General features: G+C 38.9%; 1 protein-coding gene across 6 annotated transcripts in view; it reads right to left on the reverse strand.

Moving 5' to 3' along the window:
* ARHGAP12 (Rho GTPase activating protein 12) overlaps positions 1-23,019 on the reverse strand; it is a 140,704-nt gene that overhangs the window by 64,297 nt on the left and 53,388 nt on the right. For all 6 annotated transcript variants that reach the window (XM_073334405.2, XM_073334404.2, XM_073334401.2 and 3 more), the window contains one exon: positions 2,670-2,933. In XM_073334405.2, coding sequence (XP_073190506.1) covers positions 2,670-2,933 — 264 coding nt within the window. The remainder of the gene's footprint in view (positions 1-2,669; positions 2,934-23,019) is intronic.

Raw genomic sequence — 23,019 nt, forward strand, 5'->3', positions numbered from 1 at the left:
TCCTGTTCTGTCCCTGGCAAAGACCAGCATACAGACAGACAGACCGACCCTTTGTTTCTCTCCCTCCTCCCAGCTTTTGAAAGTATCTTGTCTCCTCATTGGTCATTTTGGTCAGGTGCCAGCGAGGTTACCTTTAGCTTCTTAACCCTTTACAGGTGAGAGGAGCTTTCCCCTGGCCAGGAGGGATTTCAAAGGGGTTTACCCTTCCCTTTATATTTATGACAACACCAGTAATCTAAAGTTTTAAATCAGTTCTCCGATTAAAGTACTTATAAGAAAGTAACAGGTGAGGAAGAAGCTTGTACTCAAAAAGAAAAGAAAAAGTTAAAACTGGGCACTATAAAATAAAAAAGTGGGAGGTTTGCTAATAAATTATTTTTCTTCCAGTCATATCAGTTTCTGAGATTCATCTAAGAGCTAGAATGGCAAGATAAAAGTGTATTTTAAAAAAATTTACAATTTAAAATAAATAGCAACACCCTCCTCCAACTAGCGTTTCCTCATTTTTCTCACTGTAATTGGCTTAGGAGAGCAGGAAAGTGGTACATGGCTGCTCCGTTCGGAAAATATGCATGTGCATCTTAGAAAGTTTTCAGGTAAGCAGAGATTTATTTATTTTCAGCTGTATTTCTAAGTAATAGGTCCAATGGATCTGTTCTGTGCCTTCAACATACTTGCGATTTTGAATGGTGCCTCCAATGCTACAAATATGCTGAGGTTCCACTGTAACAGATCCGTGGAATTTATTAAAAGATAAATTGGGTAAATAATGCATAGATACTATACACAAGGGAGAGATGGCTATATAGAAATGCATATATAGATGGAAAAATAATGTAAGAACACCCTCTTTCCAAACAGGACAAACTGCCATGACACAAAATTGTACCTGTCTTTCAGTTGAATCTTGCAATTTGGAGTCTTACAGTTCTGAACTGAGGCAGCTTTTAAGTGACCATTCAGAAACTGTTGAAAAGCATGCAAATTCAAGTCTAGGAAAGAGGCGTTAAGGTTTGCTTCCACAATGCCGCATGCAATCCAGGTGGTTTGATATTCACTGTAATTATCCCATCTCTTATGAAATCAAGTTCAAAATAAAAAAAAGTCAAACTTGAATGTATAACCATTCTCTTTTGCTTTTCCTTTTTATATAATGGTTTAAATCTGACATTTCACATTCCATCATTAATGTCTCAAAATAATCTCTATTACAGAAATAAAATTTACATTTCTGTGTAAAACTGACTGTGAGCTTTATTTCTATTCTACAAAAACAGTGTTTCTGCACATTGTCTATCAAGACCCAATAAGTGTAGACCACTGAGGAAAATACTGGGAGCAAAGCAGCATGTCCTTCCATTTTCATTCCAATTCCACTGTAGAGAATTTTTTAAATATTTGTTTTCTTGTAGATTTTATCATATTATTAATTACATGGTATCCAAGCATCTAAATAATTTTTCTGTTTTGTTGTGCACGTAACTCATGTTATAGAAACACTTCCAAAATTTTTAAGCCAGTCAATTAATATTAGACAATTTTTTCCAGTAACTAGCTACTATCTTGCAGCACTAAAATATGAAAAAATTAACTCTGACTTCCTACCACCACTAGGAAGTCCTATAAGAATTTCTAGGGAATTATTTGATAGTGTTACCCCACTATTTTGTTTAATTTGAGCTTTACATTTCTTTCCAATATTCCTTAAGAAAACCCCATTTTTATTTTTTTATAGGTCAAATGTAGCCCTCCTGGCCAAGGAGGACTGGCAGATCACGTTCGGAGCCTAAAGTGCAGTTCTTTAAATGGGCAGTGTAGGGAGAGAAAGCTAGAGAATAACTGTTCCTCCAGCCTGCCCTCCACAAGCGGAGTATGATTCCTCTACAGCAATGGAAGCTTCTGACAGCATGAAAGTGAGATGCCAATAAATTAATTTGTGCACTGTAAGATATGTGAACTGTGCTATGTTCTGGTACAGATGAAGCAAAGGGAAAATTGATCAAAGCAGGAAAAAAGGCACAGGAAAGAGGTGCCAAAATTGTCTGGCCAGTGATTGACTCCACTGTATTCTGTCCAATGAGACAGGAAGATATGCCACAAGATCCAAATCAGCATATGAGAGCACAAAGAATAATTAGGTGTGTAGACCTTCAAGCCCACCACATCTTATTTTTCCAAAATCTTTCTTCTACACATAACATCACGAAGAGGACAGAATGCACAAGAGAACGCATTCCACATCCTAGAAGTTATAGCTGACTTACTCCACTGTCACATGGAGGCTTATTAGCTCCAAAGAAGGCCATTCACTTGTTCTTCAAAGGAAGAAAAGAAAAATAAAATACTAGCTACAGGTGTCAGGTACACAATGAGGAAAGAAGCAACTCTAAAAGGGTTAAGCCCAGAGGTTTGGGTTCACTCCTGGTTTGGGGGCACATGAGTTTGGCAGATTAGAGTAACACAAACTATACTAACATACATCTAGCAAAATGAAAGAGGCTTTTCCTTCAGAGAAGAGGAGAAAAATAATGAAAAACAATTCCTCTCTACCGCAAAACAATTTACATTTTAATTTTACAGTTCAAATAGGTAACAACATAATTTAATAGCCTGAGAGCATAGACATGCATCACTCAATCTCACTGTTCTAGTTACACTGAACAACTTACCTCCTGATCAGCTTGGCTCTGGAAATCCCCTTTGTTTATGCTTGCATCCCGGGTCCAACGAGGAGGTTTCCAGGTTCTTTCTTGTGTTCCTCTGTTGTAGTAGTAAAAACGTCCTGTAGTATCTTTATGGGTTTCCCATTCTCCATTAATCTGAATTGGGGAATTTGTAGGTAAAGGTGGAAGTGCAGACTGAGATATTTTCAGTTCTTGTAAATTAGCATAAACTGGTGAATCCGGCCTGCCTTGGCTTGGTGGAGTAGTTGGCTATTGTGAGAGAAGAAATTCAGTATTACTTAAACTGCAAGCATATTTTTAATTGTTCTCCTTTAATAAAATCAATTATATTACAGAAGTATAAAAGGAAATATAAATTATATAATAAAAAACAAAGTCCTACTTTTATACAGAGAAATCTTCTGTGATTAAAACAGTCAAATCAAAGTCAAACAAAAAGAAATCTATTTTTTGACCCATAACCACAAGGGTTATTTCACAAACTGTATTTACATAGTTTAGTAAAAATCTTAAACATTCCTGCAGATGGCATCTTTTAATGATCTCATCATATGGTAGAATTGTGAAAAGATAAAACAGTATTCAATAACTGGAAGATTTCACTGGTTTTTGTTTCAAAACGTGAAATATTGATGGCTCCTCCCTCAACCCTCAAACCTGAGTGTGTGTGGAGAGAAAGGAGAAAAAAAAGCATTGTTTTACACCTCTCATCCTCTATCTTGAAAGTGAGATCTAACAGGCAGTGCAGTCTAAATTAATGAGTACAGTATTGGACTAAGGAATTTGGGAATTTCCCTTGAGCCATTTTTGTAAATTTTTCCAAATTAACAGTCACAGAACTAAGCTAATCAAGCTATTTTAAACAGATTTAAGATATTATTTACTACAAACAAATTTTGCATACCACAGTAATTTATCAATGTCAACAAAAGGAATAACTTTTACCTGTTTAAACAGTAATGTGGAACTGAAAATATGTAGTCAGATAAAGTTTAGTCCTAAATACAAGAAGCAGAACCACAACCAACATCTGCAGGAGAATAGCAATGGTACATAAATGCAAATTTCTGCTAGGATGGTGAGCTCAGACAGAGAACATCCTCAACCATTTACTCACAGGAAAAACTACTGGAAATTCAGACAGAGAATTATGAACCACAAAACTACTTACAGGGGGAAAAAACGGTCTTTTTATTTTTTGAAAAAAGTATAATTCTAAAAGCATATCACCACCCCATAGTATGTTAACATCACCATAGAAAAGGGTGGATAAAAAATATTTACATTGGATTTATTTAAAGTATATTTCTTTTTAAAAATAAACCTGTTTAAAATTAAATCTTACTGTAACACAAAATATGTTATGTCTAAATTTATCACAGTCTCTTCAAACATTTTAAAAATAAATATGCTTAATCCATGAACCTCTATCAAAAACGGAGTTTAAGGCAACTTTTCCATATAAAGAAAGAATCAGGGGAAACAAATCTAACACTTGAGGTCAAGCTTTATAAATATGGCACAATAAGTCATACTGTATTAAAAAAGTTTAATCTTTTGGAGGATCCAGGAGCTGTGCTACAGGGTGCAAGAGACTAGCAAAGTCATCACAGGCATTGGAACCCAGCCTCTGACTTTCGGAGATATCATCATGTATCTCATCAGGATCATTCACTGACCACCTGGGTGGTCTCATACTCGTAACTCCTATTTTATAACTTCTTCCTACCTAAGTTCTGATTGTCTCGATTCTCAAAACGACAAATGCTCATGACTCTATCCACTATGGAAACTTACTCCTCAGCTCATCGGATACATCCGATGAAGTGAGCTGTAGCTCACGAAAGCTTATGCTCAAATAAATTGGTTAGTCTCTAAGGTGCCACAAGTACTCCTTTTATTTTTGCGAATACAGACTAACACGGCTGTTACTCTGAAAACTAATAGAAATCCATTAATTTCTCAACTGCCTCCCTCTGTCTCTAAACAAATAAAATACTGCAGTGCAAAAGGCATGTGGGTTACACAAGCAGAAGTCCTGGATTGTTGTTAGTCCTTTTGTTTTCTTGGGAGTAACGGTGGGGGAGGTATGTAACAAGGGAGAAGGAGCACAACCAGAAAAAGAGAAACACTGGTGTCAAAGCAGGACACTGAAGAAGGGACAACATTCATTTGAGTGCAGCCTCTAGTGTCGATTTCAACACATGGGAACAGAAGGAAAAAACTGTCATAGCTGCAGGTTATTAAAAAAGAGACCCTATTTGGGAATATTTTTACTTATTTTCAAGAATTTTGTGAACTTCTGGATAAGAAAGGAACACATGCTAAATGGAAACAGTGCAACACAAAGATGAAAGGACTGGTTATCAGAATGAAAGATTATGAAGAATGCTCTCAAAAGTGAAATGACTGTTTCAGACATCCATATCATCATCTTCAATCTGGGATTAGCTGATAAGAATGGTGCAAAAATACATTTATTAGACTGCCTACCATTTCTTACTGTTCTAGGAAACGAACACAGATTACTGTCATAAATTGGTGTTTTGGGTAGATTTAAGAATTTCAAAATGTTTGCATTCAAAATATAGCTGGTATGTTATTTTGAAGTGGGAGTATTTATCAATTATATTTTTACTGTTACGGACAGACTTCTACAGTTATTTTTATTGCTGAATATAAGCAAATATCCAAGGTGAAGATTTCTACTTGAAAAGTAAAGTTTTATGAGGCATTTATGAATTTTAACATTTTAAAAATGTTTTTTCTCAAGCGGTTTGTTGCTAGAAATAAAAAGAGTTTAAATAGATTTAGATAATCCTTATGATGTATTAATTTTGGAAAATTCATTAATCTGAGTCTTGATGGGTGGAGCAATGTACACAATTATCCAGTAATATATGCTTGTGTGACAAGAGCAGATGGAGTTGTCTATCTTACAGAAACAATTGATACATCAGGAAATCCCATACAGCAGAATAATTAAAAGTAGCAACAGTAAAAGCTATAGCAAACTGTGAACAAAAGTGTCAAGTGTGTAGCTTGTCAAAGACAATGCCACAAATGTAAAGATGAAAAGAAATCTAGAAGATATTGAAGTAACCTGAACCTTATAATAGATGGGTGCAGTGCTCATTTGATTCCTCTTTTAGCCAAAGACTTAAGTACAACTCCAGGAATAAAGGAAAAAGTTGAAATTGCAAAATACTTCCATAAGAATCTATTTGATTCAGTTTCACTGAAGAGAGCAGGACAATCCAAACTAATTCTCCCCCAAGACGTATGACAGAATTCAGTAGTGACTGTTTTGACCTATTTATCAAGAACTGGCCTATTCTGATTATTATTTCTGAAGAAAATAATGACAAAAAACACATGGACCTATCAAAGCCAAAATAGTCAACATCAGACTAAAGAGAAATGTAGAATATCTACTGAATATATTGAAACTTATTTCCATAGCCCTGGACAAACTCCAGAAAGCTTGTTGCTCTATTTCTGATGCTGTTGAAATTTGGAAAGAACTTCGAGACACTGAAGGAAAAAACCCCCAACAAAGTTAAATTGCAGGCAGTAAGTAAAGAAGCAGATGGATCAAGTACTTATTCCACCTCATTTTCTTGCCAATATTCTCAACCCAAAGTACCAGGGTAGATGTCTAACTGCTGAACAAGATGCTGATGCTATGACATGGGCATCTAATAACCACCAATCAATCATGCCAGCCATAATAAATTTCAGGACTGAAGGTGAACCATTCAAGCAGTATGAAGAATATTTTCTTCATTTGGAATAATTCATTCAAAATTGAGAAGGTGACTAGAAGCTGAAAATGCAAGAAAACTTGCCTCTCTCTTCCAGTATATGAATAAAACCAAGAAAGGAGGAGATGAGAGCTACTAATTTTAGTAGTTTGAAGGACAGCCTTTAGCAATTTAGGAAACTGTCTCATTTTTAAGAGACTTAGGCAAGTAGAAACTTAAGATCCAGTCACTTTCATTTAGGCATTTTTGAAAATTGTCTCAGGCTGACCGGAAATAATCAGTTAATCCCTCTGTTCCTTTAATAAATCATTTAGTTGTAAATACGAAACATGTTTTGGTAAGAGAAGTTTATGTATCCAAAACATTTAAGATCGTTTTGTTTAATAAAAATTAGTTATATGCTATTGTGTGTTTAATTAAATTCCAGTTACCATTCTAATTCAGCTTGACACGAGCATGAAGTTAATTTTCTAGTAAACAAGCAATATATCGTTCACCATTTTCTAACATCCTAAAACTGTACAATTAAGAATCTGAAGATATTAAGCTATATAATTGCTTAAATAAATGTACCAAATCTAGTGAAAGACTAATTAGTTGTAAATCAACATGTTTTAATAGTTATATCACCTAGTAAGAACGCACCTTTCTTTAGAAAATAACTGAAGTACAAATGGAAAAGTTAATTTAAACCATGATTTAAAATCGTTGATTTAAAAATCAATCCACATTGCCATATAAATACAATGGCAAAAACTATGTTAATGAAAAGTTAAGGCTGCATGGTGGTATGTCATCCCCTTGCAGGATGCTGAGTTGAGCAAAACCTCAAACTTATGAAAACTAGGAAATACACAGTTAAGGTTGCCCATGCAATCTTAACTCTGCTCTCTTGCAGTGCCCCAATATGTGCTGTTAACACATACAACTTTACTCTGCCAATCCCCCAGTTGCTGAAATGTACAAGGTCTTCACCTCTTTTCACAACCCATTCACTCTTACACAAGATTTCCATCTAACGTTATTAAAGGCAAAAGAGGAGGTGCTGAGAGGGGGAAGGTTGCCCACACCACCTTCCCTCTATTCCCCTGGATCAGGCACCAGCTGATGGAATTTTTCACATACACTCCAGTATGCAGTCTTTCTACGCAGAACTGCGTGGATTACATGGGTAGCAGGTCTTGTCCACAGTAAGGTGGAATAAGATGGATTCTAACATTTTAATGATGGCTAAGTTAAAGTGTAGGTTGAGATGGTATCCTTGAGTAAGTGTAAGGGAGTTGTAAGAGACTATGAAGTGGTTCTTAAACTCTAAACGTGTGGTATTCTTTCTATGTCAGTATATGGAACCTCCTGGATTTTACAGTGCCAAGGATCAGTGCATGTCCTAGGTGCCTATTGAGACAATGCTCTAAGGTGGTAGAGGGGAGGTAGCATGGGCATTGTTGTTGTTTTTTTTTTCTTTTTTGTCCTTCAATAGTGTTAGATGGAATTCTGTGGTGAGAGTGAATGGGGCTTATAAAAGGAGGTGAAAAGCTGCTACATTTCTGCAACTGTGTGATTGGCAGAATAAAGGTGTGTGTGTGTGTTAATAGGACCTATTGAGGCATTGCTCAAAGACTGTAAATTTATGGGTGCATGGCCAACCTTACCTGTGCATTTCCTGGTATTCAGAAGTTTCTATTTTGCTCAAATCAATGTTCTGCAATGACTATTCTGTTGCGTTCACAGTAAGCCTCCCCACATATTAAAAATCTCATTATATTAAGCGACTTTCAAGAAGCAACATTTTTAAATTTTTATTACACAGTGATACAAAGGTTTGGACCAGAAACATCACTGGCAGCGTGTTCACAGGGGTAATGTCGTCAGCACATTCTCTTGAACTTCCCAGGCAAGTATAACATGTCTCCTTAGAAAGCTTCATTGTTTTTTTCCTTTATTGGTGAATGTGCACTATAGTCCTTCCAGACTACACATTTATTCAAATGAAGAAGTGAACATGTTTTTAATTTGGGTCTCCCAAGACTTAGTGGGTGTCATGCACTTCCTTAGATAATAATTAACTATCTGAGACCATTTTTACCTGCACCACAGAAATAGCTGGATCTCTAGCTCTGCCCTTAGAGGGGCAAAAAGGCCCCCACCCCCCAGATCAGGGCACACACACAAGGGGAGAATGTAGAGCTGACAGGTATATTGTCTCTGTTCTCTCCCAGTCTCTGCCACTCATCTCCATGTTCCTTCTGCCAGTGTTCCACCCCTCATCTCCCACCCACTCATAGAATCATAGAAAATTAGGGTTGGAAGAGACCTCAGAAAGTCATCTAGTCCAACCCCCTGCTCAAAGCAGGACCAACACCAACTAAATCATCCCAGCCAGGACTTTGTCAAGCCGGACCTTAAAAACCTCTACAGACGGAGATTCCACAACCTCCCTAGGTAACCCATTCCAGTGCTTCACAACCCTCCTAGTGATACAGTGTTTCCTAATATCCAACCTAGACCTCCCCCACTGCAACTTGAGACCATTGCTTCGTGTTCTGTCATCTGTCACCACTGAGAACACCCTAGCTCCATCCTCTTTGGAACCCCCTTCAGGCAGTTGAAGGCCGCTATCAAATCCCCCCTCTTCTCTTCTGCAGACTAAATAACCCCAGTTCCTCAGCCTCTCCTCCTAAGTCATGTGCCCCAGCCCCTAATCATTTTCGTTGCCCTCCACTGGACTCTCTCCAATTTGTCCACGTCCCTTCTGAAGTGGGGGGGAGGGGCCAAAACTGGACACAGTACTCCACATGTGGACTCACCAGAGCTGAATAGAGGGGAATGATCACTTCCTTCGATCTGCTGGCAATGCTCCTACTAATACAGCCCAATATGCCGTTGGCCTTCTTAGCAACAAGGGCACACTGTTGACTCATATCCAGCTTCTCGTCCACTGTAATCCTCAGGTCCTTTTCTACAGAACTGCTGCTTAGCCAGTCGGTTCCCAGCATGTAGAAGTGCATGGGATTCTTCCTTCTTAAGTGCAGGACTCCGCACTTGTCCTTGTTGAACCTCTTCAGATTTCTTTTGGCCCAATCCTCTAATTTGTCTAGGTCACTCTGGACCCTATCACTACCCTCCAGCGTATCTACCTCTCCCCCCAGCTTAGTGTCACTTGCAAACTTGCAATTCATCCCATCATCCAGATCATTAATAAAGATGTTGAACAAAACCAGCTCCAGGACTGACCTCTGGGGCACTCCACTGGATACCGGCTGCCAAGTAGATATCGAGCCATGGATCACTACTCGTTAAGCCTGACAAATCTAGCTAGCTTTCTATCCAACTTACAGTCCATTCATTCAATCCATACTACTTTAACTTGCTGGCAAGAATACCGTGGGAGGCCATATCAAAAGCTTTGCTAAAGTCAAGATGTATCCCATCCACCACTTTCCTCATATCCAGAGAGCCAGTTATCTCATCATAGAAGGCAATCAGGTTGGTCAGGCATGACTTGCCCTGGGTGAATCTATGCTGACTGTTCCTGATCACCTTCCTCTCCAAGTGCTTCAAAATGGATTCCTTGAGGACCTGCTCCATGATTTTGCCAGGGACTGAAGTGAGGCTGACCGGTCTGTAGTTCCCCAGGTTCTCTTTCTTCCCTTTTTTAAATATAAGCACTATATTTGCCTTTTTCCAATCATCTGGGACCTCTCCCGATCGCCACGAATTTTCAAAGATAATGGCCAATGGCTCTGCAATCACAGACAACTCCCTCAGCACCCTTAGATGCATTAGATCTGGACCCATGGACTTGTGCTTGTCCAGCTTATCTAAATAGTCCTTAACCTGTTATTTCACCACTGAGGGCTCCTCCCCATACTGCGTTGCCCAGTGCAGCAGTCTGGGAGCTGACCTTGTCTGTGAAGACCAAGGCAAAAAAAGCACTGAGTACTTCAGCTTTTTCCATATCTTCTGTCACTATGTTGCCTTCTCCATTCAGTAAAGGGCCCACACTTTCCTTGACCACCATCTTGTTGCTAACATACCTGTAGAAACCCTTCTTGTTACTCTTAACATCCCTTTCTAGCTGCAACTCCAAGTGTGATTTGGGTTTCCTGATTTCACTCCTGCATGCCTGAGCAATATTTTTATACTCCTCCCTAGTCATCTGTCCAAATTTCCACTTCTTGTAAGCTTTCTTTTTGAGTTTAAGCTCACCGAAGATTTCACTGTTAAGCCAAGCTGGTCACCTGCCATATTTGCTATTCTTTCTGCACATCGGGATGGTTTACTCCTGCGCCCTCAATAAGGCTTCTTTAAAATACAGCAAGCTCTCCTGGACTCCTTTCCCCCTCATATTAGCCTCTCAGGGGATCCTGCCCATCAGTTCCCAAAGGGAGTCTAAGTCTGCTTTTCTGAAGTCCGGGGTCCGTATTTTGTTACTCTCCTTTCCTCCTTTTCTAGGGATCCTGAACTCAATCATCTCATGGTCACGGCTGCCTAGGTTGCCACCTACTTTTACTTCCCCTACCAATTCTTCCCTGTTTGTAAGCAGCCGGTCAAGAGCACTCCCATTTATCCCCCTCCTCATAATTCCCCTGCAGCCCCAAACCCCTCTGTTGCCCCATTCTTCACCCCTCAATTACCCATACTCTCCCAGGCAGCATTCACATGATTATTCCCCCCCCCCCAATACTTTGATTACTCTTCCCCCAAACGAAAATTGCCACCCATGACTCAAATTGTGGTAACCTCCAAACACACAGTCCAGAACTCCTTTTGTCTCATCTACACCATGCAGCTTTTAGCGACAAGGCTGTGTCAACACAGCCTTGTTGCTAAAAGTGAGCATGTATAAATGCTCTGTCTGCGCTTTTGCAGACAAAATACTTCCAGCCCTGCGAGCAGCATTAGCTTTGTCGACAGGGGAGCTCTCCTGCTGACAATGCTGCGTTCACACTACCACTTGTGTTGGCAAAACTAAGTATCCCTGAAAGACAAAAGTTTTGTGGACAAGTTCACAGTATAGATATACCCTCAGGTGCAGGCTTGTGATTAAATTATCTTTAGTTATGTTAACTGAAGGGTGAGTTCACAGTCATCAAGAGGTCTGATTCATCCAGTCATCAGCACCTCAGTTTAACAGTACAAGGTAGCAGAAGGGAACAGTTTTGGGAAGGCTGTAACTTGGGGACCCCTTGGTAAAAGAACCCCTAATTTGGATTACTAATGCTACCCCACATGCCCATAAGGCATACCAAAATTCAAAACAATCTAACAGCTCAGATTTTAGGGCACTTACAAGAGTTGACCTTTAAAGCACATAAAATGGCAGGAACAGAAACCCTCTACCTGTTTTTCTGTATTGCACATGCACAGTACTAAAATGTACATTTTCTTAATTAGAAGCAAGAATGTGGATTCCCCCAAAGGCTGTGTAGATACCAGGCACTACCTTGTGTAAAACTTGACAGACTGACTATTTTGACCCATATCACATCAATAGTTTGATCTAACTCTGAGCAAAAACCTAGAAGCTTTTTTAAAAATTGCTGTTTTTCCTCCTTGGCTTATATCTCTGGTACCTCTAGCTCAAATTACTCCAAATTTTGGTCACTAACCCCCTATCTTGCACCCTGCTGAGGCACGCTGAATTCCAAAAGGTATCCAACTAAACATGTCCATTAAATATTGAACTTTAAGTCTGCTAAAACAGATGTCATGACACAACCTTAACTATATGGCACTGCTGCACCTCTACAAATCCTAGAACTAGTATGCCATTTTTCAGAACTGAGGTGATTATGCTAGCAACCTATTATTGACTCAAGCTGTACAGAAGTTTCCTGTTAATGCAGAATCTATATCCCCATGTCTGGTGTTAGCACTGTCAGCAGAGTTTTTTTTCTTCATAGCTCCTAAATAAATTATATTCTGTATTTTTCCCTTCAGTCTTCTACTTAGTTTTAAAATGCAATTTTCATCTCTGGAGGCAAAAATATTCATTTTTTGCTGCATCTTTTCAAAACAGAAAAAAAAATCTGTTTCGATATAAGAAAGTTTGCATTATACAATTACAATCAAAACCCACATTGATAATCTAGACCACACCTGGTCATAAACAGATGGTTTTGCTTACATGAAGAAGCATATTTTGGTTTACACCACACAATCAAATAGAAGCCACAAGTGGGCAGCACCCATAACCAAAAGGGGAAATTGCTAGAAGAGGAACAGCCTGAAATTACAAGCCTATGTCTGTTAGAAAGCAGATTTCCCGGAACACAGAAAAGTTGGCCATAAAGTGAAAACTTGCACTGCTGGAAAACGAGTGAAATAAACAACATTTTCCACCATATGTATGAAAACTTTTGATGTTCCTACCAAGTTTTATTAGGTCATAAGGTAGTTTTAAAGGTTAAAAAAAACAACCAATCAAAAAAACCCTCTCTTAGCCTGGTAAATGAAAACCTCATAAATCAGCTGGAAGGAAAAAAGCTTCACTATTCCAGACACAGGATCATATCTGATTCCCCACTTCCCATCCCATGATGGATGGCTATCTTGGAATTCAGAAGGCACTGGTTCTTGTGTACACGATTGGTATAGCCAGCTGCTTTAGCTTCCTTTTGCCTATGATATTAAATTTATACTTCAGAATTTTTAAAAGGAAGACTGAATTCCACACCACAGCCTTCATCTCAAATCTTGTTTATGCTCTCCCCAGCCTCCTTAATTTCAGTAATGCAGCCTCCATACCCCATCTGTTTGCTTCTCACACTCCTGTCTCTGCCATCTTTTCATTGAGCATCTCTATTCATGCATCAACCACCCTAATACCAGCATCCCATCCCTCCACCCTCTCCTCATTCAAATCCCCTCAAAGACCCACTACTTCTTAAGCATAAACCTATGTCAGACAACTTTTCACCACAAGAGATTAGTAAAGTTAGAGCAGAATAAATCTAAATTATTCCCCTCCTCAAGGTCTTTTTTTGTAAACTCTTCAAGGCTGATAATTGTGCATTGGACAGCACTGAGACCATCCTAGCACTTAAAATATAAGAGAAAAGTACCGACCTGTAACTGGAAGTTCTTCAAGATGTGTGGTACAAAGCTATTTTACCTTTTTCCCTTCGATTTTATTGGTGACACCAACAAGCGTCTAACAAATATATAACAGGGAAAGAGCCCGCTTGGAAACATCTTTTCCCCCAAAATCCTCCCAAACCCTACACCCCCTTTCCTGGGGAAGCCTTGATAAAAATCCTCACCAATTTGCATATAGGTGAACACAGACCCAAACCCTTGGATCTTAAGAACAATGAAAAAGCAAATCAGGTTCTTAAAAGAAGAATTTTAATTGAAGAAAATGTAAAAGAATCACCTCTGTAAAATCAGGATGGTAAATACCTTACAGGGTAATCAGAGTCAAAACACAGAGAATCTCTCTAGGCAAAACCTTAAGTTACAAAAAGACACAAAAACAGGACTATCCATTCCATTCAGCACAACTTATTTTATCAGCCATTTAAACAAAACAGAACCTAACGCATATCTAACGAGATTGATTATTAGCCCTTTACAGGAGTTCTAACCTGCATTCCTGCTCTGGTCCCGGCAAAAGCAACACACAGACCGAGAGAACCTTTGTTTCTCCCCCCCTCCAGCTTTGAAAGTATCTGGTCTCCAAATTGGTCATTTTGGTCAGGTGCTAGCAAGGTTATCCTAGCTTCTGAACCCTTTACAGGTGAAAGAGTTTTTCCTCTGGCCAGGAGGGATTTAAAGGTGTTTACCCTTCCCTTTATATTATGACAGGGGCTATGAACAAGCACAAAGATCCAGCCCCACAAATCCAATTTCTGGATAGGAGTCATTACTTGTAAGTAAGGCTAAGATTTTTTTTATGGATATTTTTAGTAGAAGTCACAGACAGGTTATGGGCAATAAAGAAAAATTCACAGAAGCCTGTGACCTGTCCCTGACTTTTACTAAAAACATCCATCACAAAATGGGAGATTCCCAAATCCAAGCCATTCTTGTTAGGTGACAGATCTGAGGAACTGTTGAAGATTGAGGTATCATTAGAGGTGGTTTTGGAACAAATTGATAAATTAAACAGCAATAAGTCACCAGGACCAAGAATTCTGAAGGAACTCAACTGTGAAATGGTAAAACTACTAACTGTAGTCTGTAACCTATCATTTAAATCACCTTCTGTACCAGATGACTGGAGGATAGCTAATGTGACGCCAATTTTTAAAAAGGGCTGCAGAGGTGATCCCGACAATTACAGGCCTGCAAGCCTGACTTCAGTACTGGGCAAACTGGTTGAAACTATAATAAAGAACAATATTGTGCAACATACAGATGAACATAATTTGTTGAGGAAGAGTCAACATGGTTTCAGTAAAAGGAAATCATGCCTCACCAATTTCCTAGATTTCTTTGAGGGGATCAACAAGCAGCAATTCCTTGAGGGAGTCAACAACTGGACCAAGGGGATCCAATGGATACAGTGTACTTAGATTTTCAGAAAGCCTTCGACAAGGTCCCTCACCAAAGGCGCTTACGCAAAGTAAGCTGCCACAGGATAAGAGGGAAGGTGAGCTCATGGATTGGTAACTGGTTAAAAGATAGGAAACAAAGGGTAGGTATAAATGGTCAGTTTACAGAGTGGAGAGTGGTGTCCCCCAGAGGTCTGTTCTGGGACCAGTCCTATTCAATATATTCATAAATGATCTGGGAAAGGGGGTAAACAGTGAGGTAGAAAAATCTGCAGACGATACAAAATTACTAAAGATAGTTAAGACCCAGGCAGACTGCGAAGAGCTACAAAAGGATCTCTTAAAATTGGGTGATTGGGCAACAAAATGGCAGATGAAATTTAATGTTGATAATGCGAAGTAATGCTCATTGGAAAGCATAATCCCAACTACACATATAAAATGATGGCATCTAAATTAGCTGTTACCACTCAAGAAAGATCTTGGAATCATTGTGGATAGTTCCCTGAAAACATCCACTCAATGTGCAGCGGCAGTCAAAAAAAGAACAGAATGCTGGGAATAAATAAGAAAGGGATCGATAATAGGACAGAAAAAATATACTACTTCTATATAAATCCATAGTACGCCCACATCTTGAATACTGTGTGCAGACGTGGTTGTCCCATCTCAAAAAAGATATACTGGAATTGGAAAAGGTTCAGAAAAGGTCAACAAAAATTATTAGGGATATGGAATGGCTTCCATACGAGGCAAGATTAATAAGACGGGACTTTTCAGCTTGGAAAAGAGATGGCTAAAGGGAGATATGATTGAGGTCTATAAAATCATGACTGATGTAGAGAAAGTAGATAAGGAAGTGTTGTTTTCTACTTCTCCTAACACAAGAACTAGGAGTCACCAAATGAAATTAATAGGCAGCAGGTTTAAAACAAATAAAAGGAAGTATTTCTTCATGCAACGCAGTGTCAACCTGTGGAACTCCTTGCCAGAGGATGTTGTGAAGGCCAAGACCATAACAGGGTTAAAAAAAAATAGATAAATTAATGGAGGATAGGTGCATCAATGGCTATTAGCCAGGATGGGCAGGAATGGTGTCCCTAGCCTTTGTTTGCCAGAAGCTGGGAATGAGCGACAGGGGAAGGATCACTTGATGATTACCTGTTCTGTTCATTCCCTCTGGGGGACCTGGCACTGGCCACTGTTGGAAGACAGGATACGGGGCTAGACAGACCCTTGGTCTTACCCAGTAGGGCCATTCTTATGTTCTTACGTAAAATGGGGACCTGCTAGGCAGCTGCAGGGCCCTGGTTGGAAGCTCCGGGGCCCCCAACACCCATGTAGGCTCAGAACTCCAGGGTCTCCCTCCCCTGCAGCTGTGATCTGTGGTGTCCCCCTGCCACCAGAGGCCGGGAGCTGTGGGGTCCTCCCTCGCCCGCTCAGAGTTCCCCAGCTGCCTTGGATGGCAGGGTTACCCTGAAGCTCCTGGCCACCCCAGGTAGCAGGGGGACCCTGCAGCTCACAGCCACCTGTGGGCTAAAGTCACGGAGGTCTTCGGAAGTCACAGATTCTGTGACTTCCACGACCTCCGTGATGAAATCGTAGCCTTACTTATAAGCACATCTTTGAGAAATACTATATTCTTATCGAGAACTAGTCTAAATAATTATATAACATGAATTTTTCTTTAGAATTTTTTAATATGTCTTTGTAGGTTTACAGTGTCTAAACATAATGGAGCCCCAACAGATTGCAATTGGACCCAGATGAGCCAATGTACATAATTAATATATTAAAATGTACTAAGTTACAATTTTTAAAAATTCAAACCTAACTGAAGTACATTAAGGAGTTAAATTAATTTTTTTCCCCGATATAACCAGGACTCTTCCTCCCCTAAATCGCACTGGTGTTTTTATTATTATTTAAACAAGAGTACTTTAAAAAGCAATCCCCACTAGATGTCATTGTAGACCTCTGAAGAACTTGAGGAACATTGTAATTTAATTCATCGGGGGGGGGGGGGTGGGAGGGGATGTTTCTAGAGTTACACAGGCACTGACCAGACACAGTTGTATTAGGCAAAATAGTCCTTAATAGTTCCAAGTTAAGCTATATTTAAGCCATTTTAAATGCATTCCTCCTATTTACTACTACAAAATAGTACAATTCATCATAATGAGCACTAATTTTTTTTAAAATCACTAACCCAGAAATCTAATCCTTCTAGTTACATCACAGTAAAAATTTCTAGTAGACTCTGTATGGACCAAGAGAAATAGATTTTAAAGAAGGCTAGAAAAAACTGAATTACAATTAGAAGAAAAAAAGTTTTTTGTACACATTACTACATGCAGTGTCAAGATTACAAGGACAAATCTGAGAAAGTATCTTCAGCACACAAAGACAGAGTCAGGCTGCCATCATTATAAGCCTTACCAAACCCCAAATGCATTTTATATTTTTCATGCAATATTCTCCCACTAGAATATGGAAAGTTAGAAAAAAGAACATTGTAGGACAGATTTTCAAAGATAGATACATGCAAATATTTGCATGAGTTTACAATTTTGCATGCAAATTCCAAATATATGTATGGCCAGTTAGCTATTTAATATTTACATGCACCAAACTTTTAAAGTCTGGTCTCAAGTCAGAATCTGCACAGGAAAGTTGATTTGTGAGCAACAGATCTTTGTGAACTAGCGTGAAAACTATTTAATCTTAGTGTAGGCAAGAAAACACAATTTTTAGTACCATTACAGAATGAGTTCTTGAAATGGGGCTTGAATATACAGGTCTCCAGATTTAAGTTTTCACAGTCACATAGTAGGACACATAGGTATCCACCCCTAAATAAAACACCTGGTTAATCATTTATGAATGAACTGTCAACATTTTCATACAAAAGACCAAACATACATTTCCTAGCCTATAAAAACATTTGCTTGAACTCTATGCCAAGAAAAGCAGACTTACCATACTTCACAAAGCATACTTTAATATCAAAAGGAATGTCAGATTCTCAGGAAAAACTTGGAGATTTTAAAACAGCACCCTATGTTTTGAAGGCTTACTTTATTAAAAAAATATACACAAACAGTATTTACTCTTAAATGCTCAAACACAGCATGAAGCACTAACGTCAAGATGACTTGAAACCACATGTACGTACTGCATACACTCTAATAGTATAACAGATTGTGAATAGCATGAGCAAAAGAGGACTGATACAGACATCTAGATTTTTTGGGACAGCTTGCTGCACTTTCATTAATTCCCTAACAACTTCTCAGGGCCACCTGTCCTTGCAGAAATTAAAACACTGTTCTAACAGTAACCTGCCTTCCCCCTTGTACAGTGTTCAGCTGCACAGCATCAAAATTGCTAGGCTTAATAGCTGCTTAAGCTATGGTTGGGGAAGATAGCTTTCCAAATGCAAGAAGACATAACATGGGGTCTGCAAACAAATCACTCCTGTCTCTACTTTCCTGAGTGCCATGAAATTAACAAGAGGTTTTTAGTGTCATTGCTGGTATTCAAATGGGCAGCAATTAAAAGAACAGGAATCATGTAAGTTTCACTGGGCTGCTGTTTAGGAAGCTACTAGCACTAGCAGACATTGGGACTTGTTATCTTCCCACATGAATAGTAGTTGAAGGGTGGAGGAATGATTCCAAACACCTAGATTTTTGCCAGAAAACTGCAGCTGTATCTTTTGGGAAGGCCCAAGCCCTAGCCCCTGCCCCATCTCTGTTGTCCCTTGCCTAGTAACTATCTTGCAAATTATTCAAGTTTAAGTCTTTTTTTTTTAAATGGCATATTTATTAGTTGACAGCCTAGGCCAGCCAACAATCCCTGCCACATGAGGGCTATTACATATGGGAACACTATTGAGGGGCATGGTTTGGCTACCTCTTTTTGCTTTATTACTGCTGAGCTTTTAGCATACATCTTACATGTATTCTCTAGGTTTTGCCTTCTTTCCTTAAGATACCTGAATACGTTAACAAAAACTCACTATATGGTCAATTTTGTATATATTGCACTTTATTTTCAACAGGGCCCTTCTTCAGAAGCAAAAACAGAAGCCTAGTTGGGGGGGAGAGGGAAGGGGAGAGAAGCATTATGAATCCACAAATAATGTTACACTATACTAGCTATCCCCATCTAAATACCAATTGGATAAATTATTGGTTAAATCTAAATATACATTTTAACTGGGAATTCAAACACTAAATGTCACCATAAAGCCACTTACTGAAATGGTCCCCCTCAGTTTAGGGCAAACTATCTTACATAGGACTGTCTAAATCTGCAGAGATCTCCCACTCTTTATTCAGAAGAAAAACGCAGCACTACTTGTGCTATGTAACTGACTTTCAACCACCAGGTTGAAAATTAACAATTATATCATAAGTAACACATCTATTAAACGGTAATTCAGAAACATTTGTGTTCACCAAGCAGACACAAGTCTCATTCTTATTCTGGGCATTGTCTTCAGAGACTGCAGCAAAACTGAGCAAACATTTAATAGCTTTTACTGCAAAAGCTGAAACAGATCACTCAAATGAATGGAATGACAGAGGAAGCAAAGATCATCAAGCAGTACTAGGCTAATGCATTTGTGAAATGTACATGTCATTCAGTATTAAAGTGATTAAGAGCGTCCTCTAATTATTCAAGAGATACTGCCAAGAAAATCATTTAAATGATTTCACCCAATTTCACCTTAGATTAAGACTAAACTTTAAACATCTAGTTTACTTTTCATCATCTATATTTTGAACTAAACGAAGTAGCATGCAAAACGCAGACTTTATTTTCACCTTTGTTTCTAGTGATATTCATACACTATAATGACAGCAACATTTCTATTCATGTTTTGTTTTATTAAAAAATGGCTTATGAAAAAAAAGGAAGATCTTGTGGCTAAGGCACAGGACTTGGATCGGGGATATCAAAGCTCTCCACAGACTTACTTTATCCTGTTACCTTAACCAGGTTAGTTAAGTCCCTTTGTGCTTCATCTCCCAAGTCAACAAAATAGCAGACAATCTACATCTCAGGCGTGCTTAGAGAATTAATGTTGGTAAGGCATTCAGATACTATACGGCTCTACAAATACAGAAAAAACATTACCACCACTTACGTTTTGAGCCTAATCTAAGTTACTTGCATCTTTTTAAGTTTCAAATTAATACTTGATTAAGATGAAGGGAGAAAAATCCCTATTTCTCCTAATGCAATTGTTTTAGGCTGCCAGGTTTAATACTCAATGAGACAACAATGCATTTGTTTGCATTGCAAAGATTAATTTCAAAATCAAAAGAGCTAAAAGCCTCATTTTGTTCTTCTCTCCTATCAGTACTGTCCTATGAATAGGATTTGAAAACTGTTCTAGCAAGATTGTTTTCCAACACAGTTGGGTCTGCTCTTATGGGTGGGGATTTTATCAGCACTGTATTTAACCACCACTTTCAAACTACAGTCCAGTCATGATGGTCCGATTGGGAGAATTTCTATTGATGCTTGTAATTATCACAGGTGGGAGCACTATTAAATGTGGGCTTATGAATTTTTCATTATCAATGAAGTTATATATGCACGAGGGCCACAGTAGTACTGTTAAATATTTTACAGTAACTAAAATAACCTCTCACAATGAGAATTTTGGAAAATAGCATTTACTCTGCCTCTACTTTGCCATTTAAATACTCTAGCTTTTCTTTTAGTAAGAAAAGATTTATCCAGTGAGGTTGAGGAAGGGGCTTTGCGGATAGTAGCCAAATTAGGAGTCAAACATGCTGGCTTCTTGCCCTTTATACCCTTACTCAGGTTTTATCCAGTCATCCATGGCTGCTTAACATTGAATCCTTTTTCTCCCACTACCAATGCTGTCTTAAAGTTCTTCCAGTTTTCCTCAATGTCTTCATTATCAAATTCATAGGAGACAAAGACTTTGGTTAACTTTTGAAGTATATTCGATGGATTTTTTGTTGTTGTTGAGTATGTGCACATCAATTTGTACAATTTGATACAAAGACTTTTATATCTTTTTGGTAGTTTAAGTAGCTTTTTAAGCTTCAGTCTCAGCTGCACGGCACACAGATTGTGATCACTAGGTAAAAGAATAACTCTTCTGTGGACACACAACTCATCGATCAGAGAGCAACTCACTTCCAGCACTCATTATCAGGCTTGACTGCAGGCAAACCAGGAAGAGGGGGAAAAAGAGTTACATCAAAAACATCACTAGATAGACTGGTATACAAAAGGATAGTGGAAGTCTTACAACTCCGTTGTGACTGTGAAAGATGGAAAGTGATGGTTGACAACCTCTGTATCTGAGATGTCACTTGAAGAGAGAGATCATAATGCTTGTTCGCAAGGGAGCTCAAAGTTGCACACACACTAGTTAGGAAATGCCAGAATTAAGATTGAGCACTTGACTTTACTACTTAAACGTTTTTTAATGTCTGTGTGTAGCTTCTTACTTTTTTTAAAAAAGCACACTGAAAAAAAGAAATTTGTCTAAATCTGCAACATGATAAACCACATAATCTGCAGAGTTGGAACTTGTACATCCACCACACAGACCTTTGCCTCTTGAGCTAACAAAATAACAGACAGAAATAGTAGGTTAGTATCTTCTATATGGACCAACACTAGAGGAGTAAGAGAGAAACACTCTGCCAGTGGGTTTCACAGATATTTGCTGACAGCAGAGGAATATTAAGATTCAGGAAATTTATGTTTCATTCCAGGCCCTGAAGCAGAGTATTCTCTAGAGGGAGCAGATTCTTCCTATCTCCCCAAAGCTTGATCCCTTCTGTCCCATCCCATCCAATTTGTTCATGTCCTAGTCCCATCTCTCCCTTATCCCCATTCTCTTTGCCTCCCCAAACCTAGGCTCCACTCCTCACGTTTCTTTTCCCAATCCCAGTCTCCTTTCCCAGACAGCCCCACTAAAGTTTGTCTGTTCTAATCTACTCTTTTCCCTCCCCCAGTCCAACTTTTGTCCCATCTCCATTTGAATCAGATTACTTCCTACTCCACACTACCTGGATGCCAGCAGGTAACTGAGTGTACGCAGAAGTGACAGACTCCTCCTACACTCAGTTTCCATGCTTGGCCTCACTCTGGTATGAAGCAGTTTGGATAACCCATTACATGGAAAGTCCAACTTCTGCCCCTGTAGCCCTGCGCGGCAGCATGCTTAGTTGCTCTCTGGGGTTGGTGCAGGGACAGGATTCCCTGCACTATGAGCTAAGAGAGGCTTGAGTATGCCCAGTGAGGATAGAACATTTGGAGATTTTAGCTACTAAGATTTATGGAGTCTCTACTGAGCATGTGTGACCTATGATTTTTCAAAGGCTTATAAATTGGCCAGCTGGGATAGATTTTCATGGGCAATTCGGGGGGGGGGGGGGAGGAGTATGACCTATCCCTGACACACAGGCCACCACCTGGCAAACTAAGTCTCTGCTCTAAAAGCTGTTCAAAGAAAAGAAACCAGAGCTCTTCAAAGAAAAGGGTCACCAGAGGGGTTTTTTTTTGTTTGTTTGTTTTAACATGGGCAAAACACATTTTTTTTCCCCTCAGTCTCAGTCTCTGAACTAAGAACCATTTTGGTTGAAATTTTACGAAAAAAATTCAACCTGTGACAGATATCCAGCGTGTAAAATTTCAGCTTGAACAATTAAAGTTAGGCAAATTATAAGCAAGTGAAAACAGGGTCTTGTAATAAGTGCTGGGCAACCTTAGTTACAGTGGTGCTACCAGCCCCACCTACAATAAATGCAATGCAATTGTTTAAAAATTGTTCGAGATATTTAAAACATTCTTTCTGAAATTAAATGAGGGTCATGGTCATATTAAAAATCAGTTCTGCTTGGTCAGCCCAAGTATTTATTTCCATCTATTGGATTTATTTAGGTCAATAATTACGATTTGTTTCTCCATCTCAAACTGTCCATAGGTGTTTAAAAAAAAAATCCACACACATTTCTGGGACTGTATCTTTAGGTCAGTGCATAGGAGTGGAGATGGTGAGGGGCAATCTTAAAA

The sequence above is a fragment of the Lepidochelys kempii genome, chromosome 2, assembly GCF_965140285.1.
Source record: "Lepidochelys kempii isolate rLepKem1 chromosome 2, rLepKem1.hap1, whole genome shotgun sequence".
Lineage (NCBI taxonomy): Eukaryota > Metazoa > Chordata > Testudines > Cheloniidae > Lepidochelys > Lepidochelys kempii.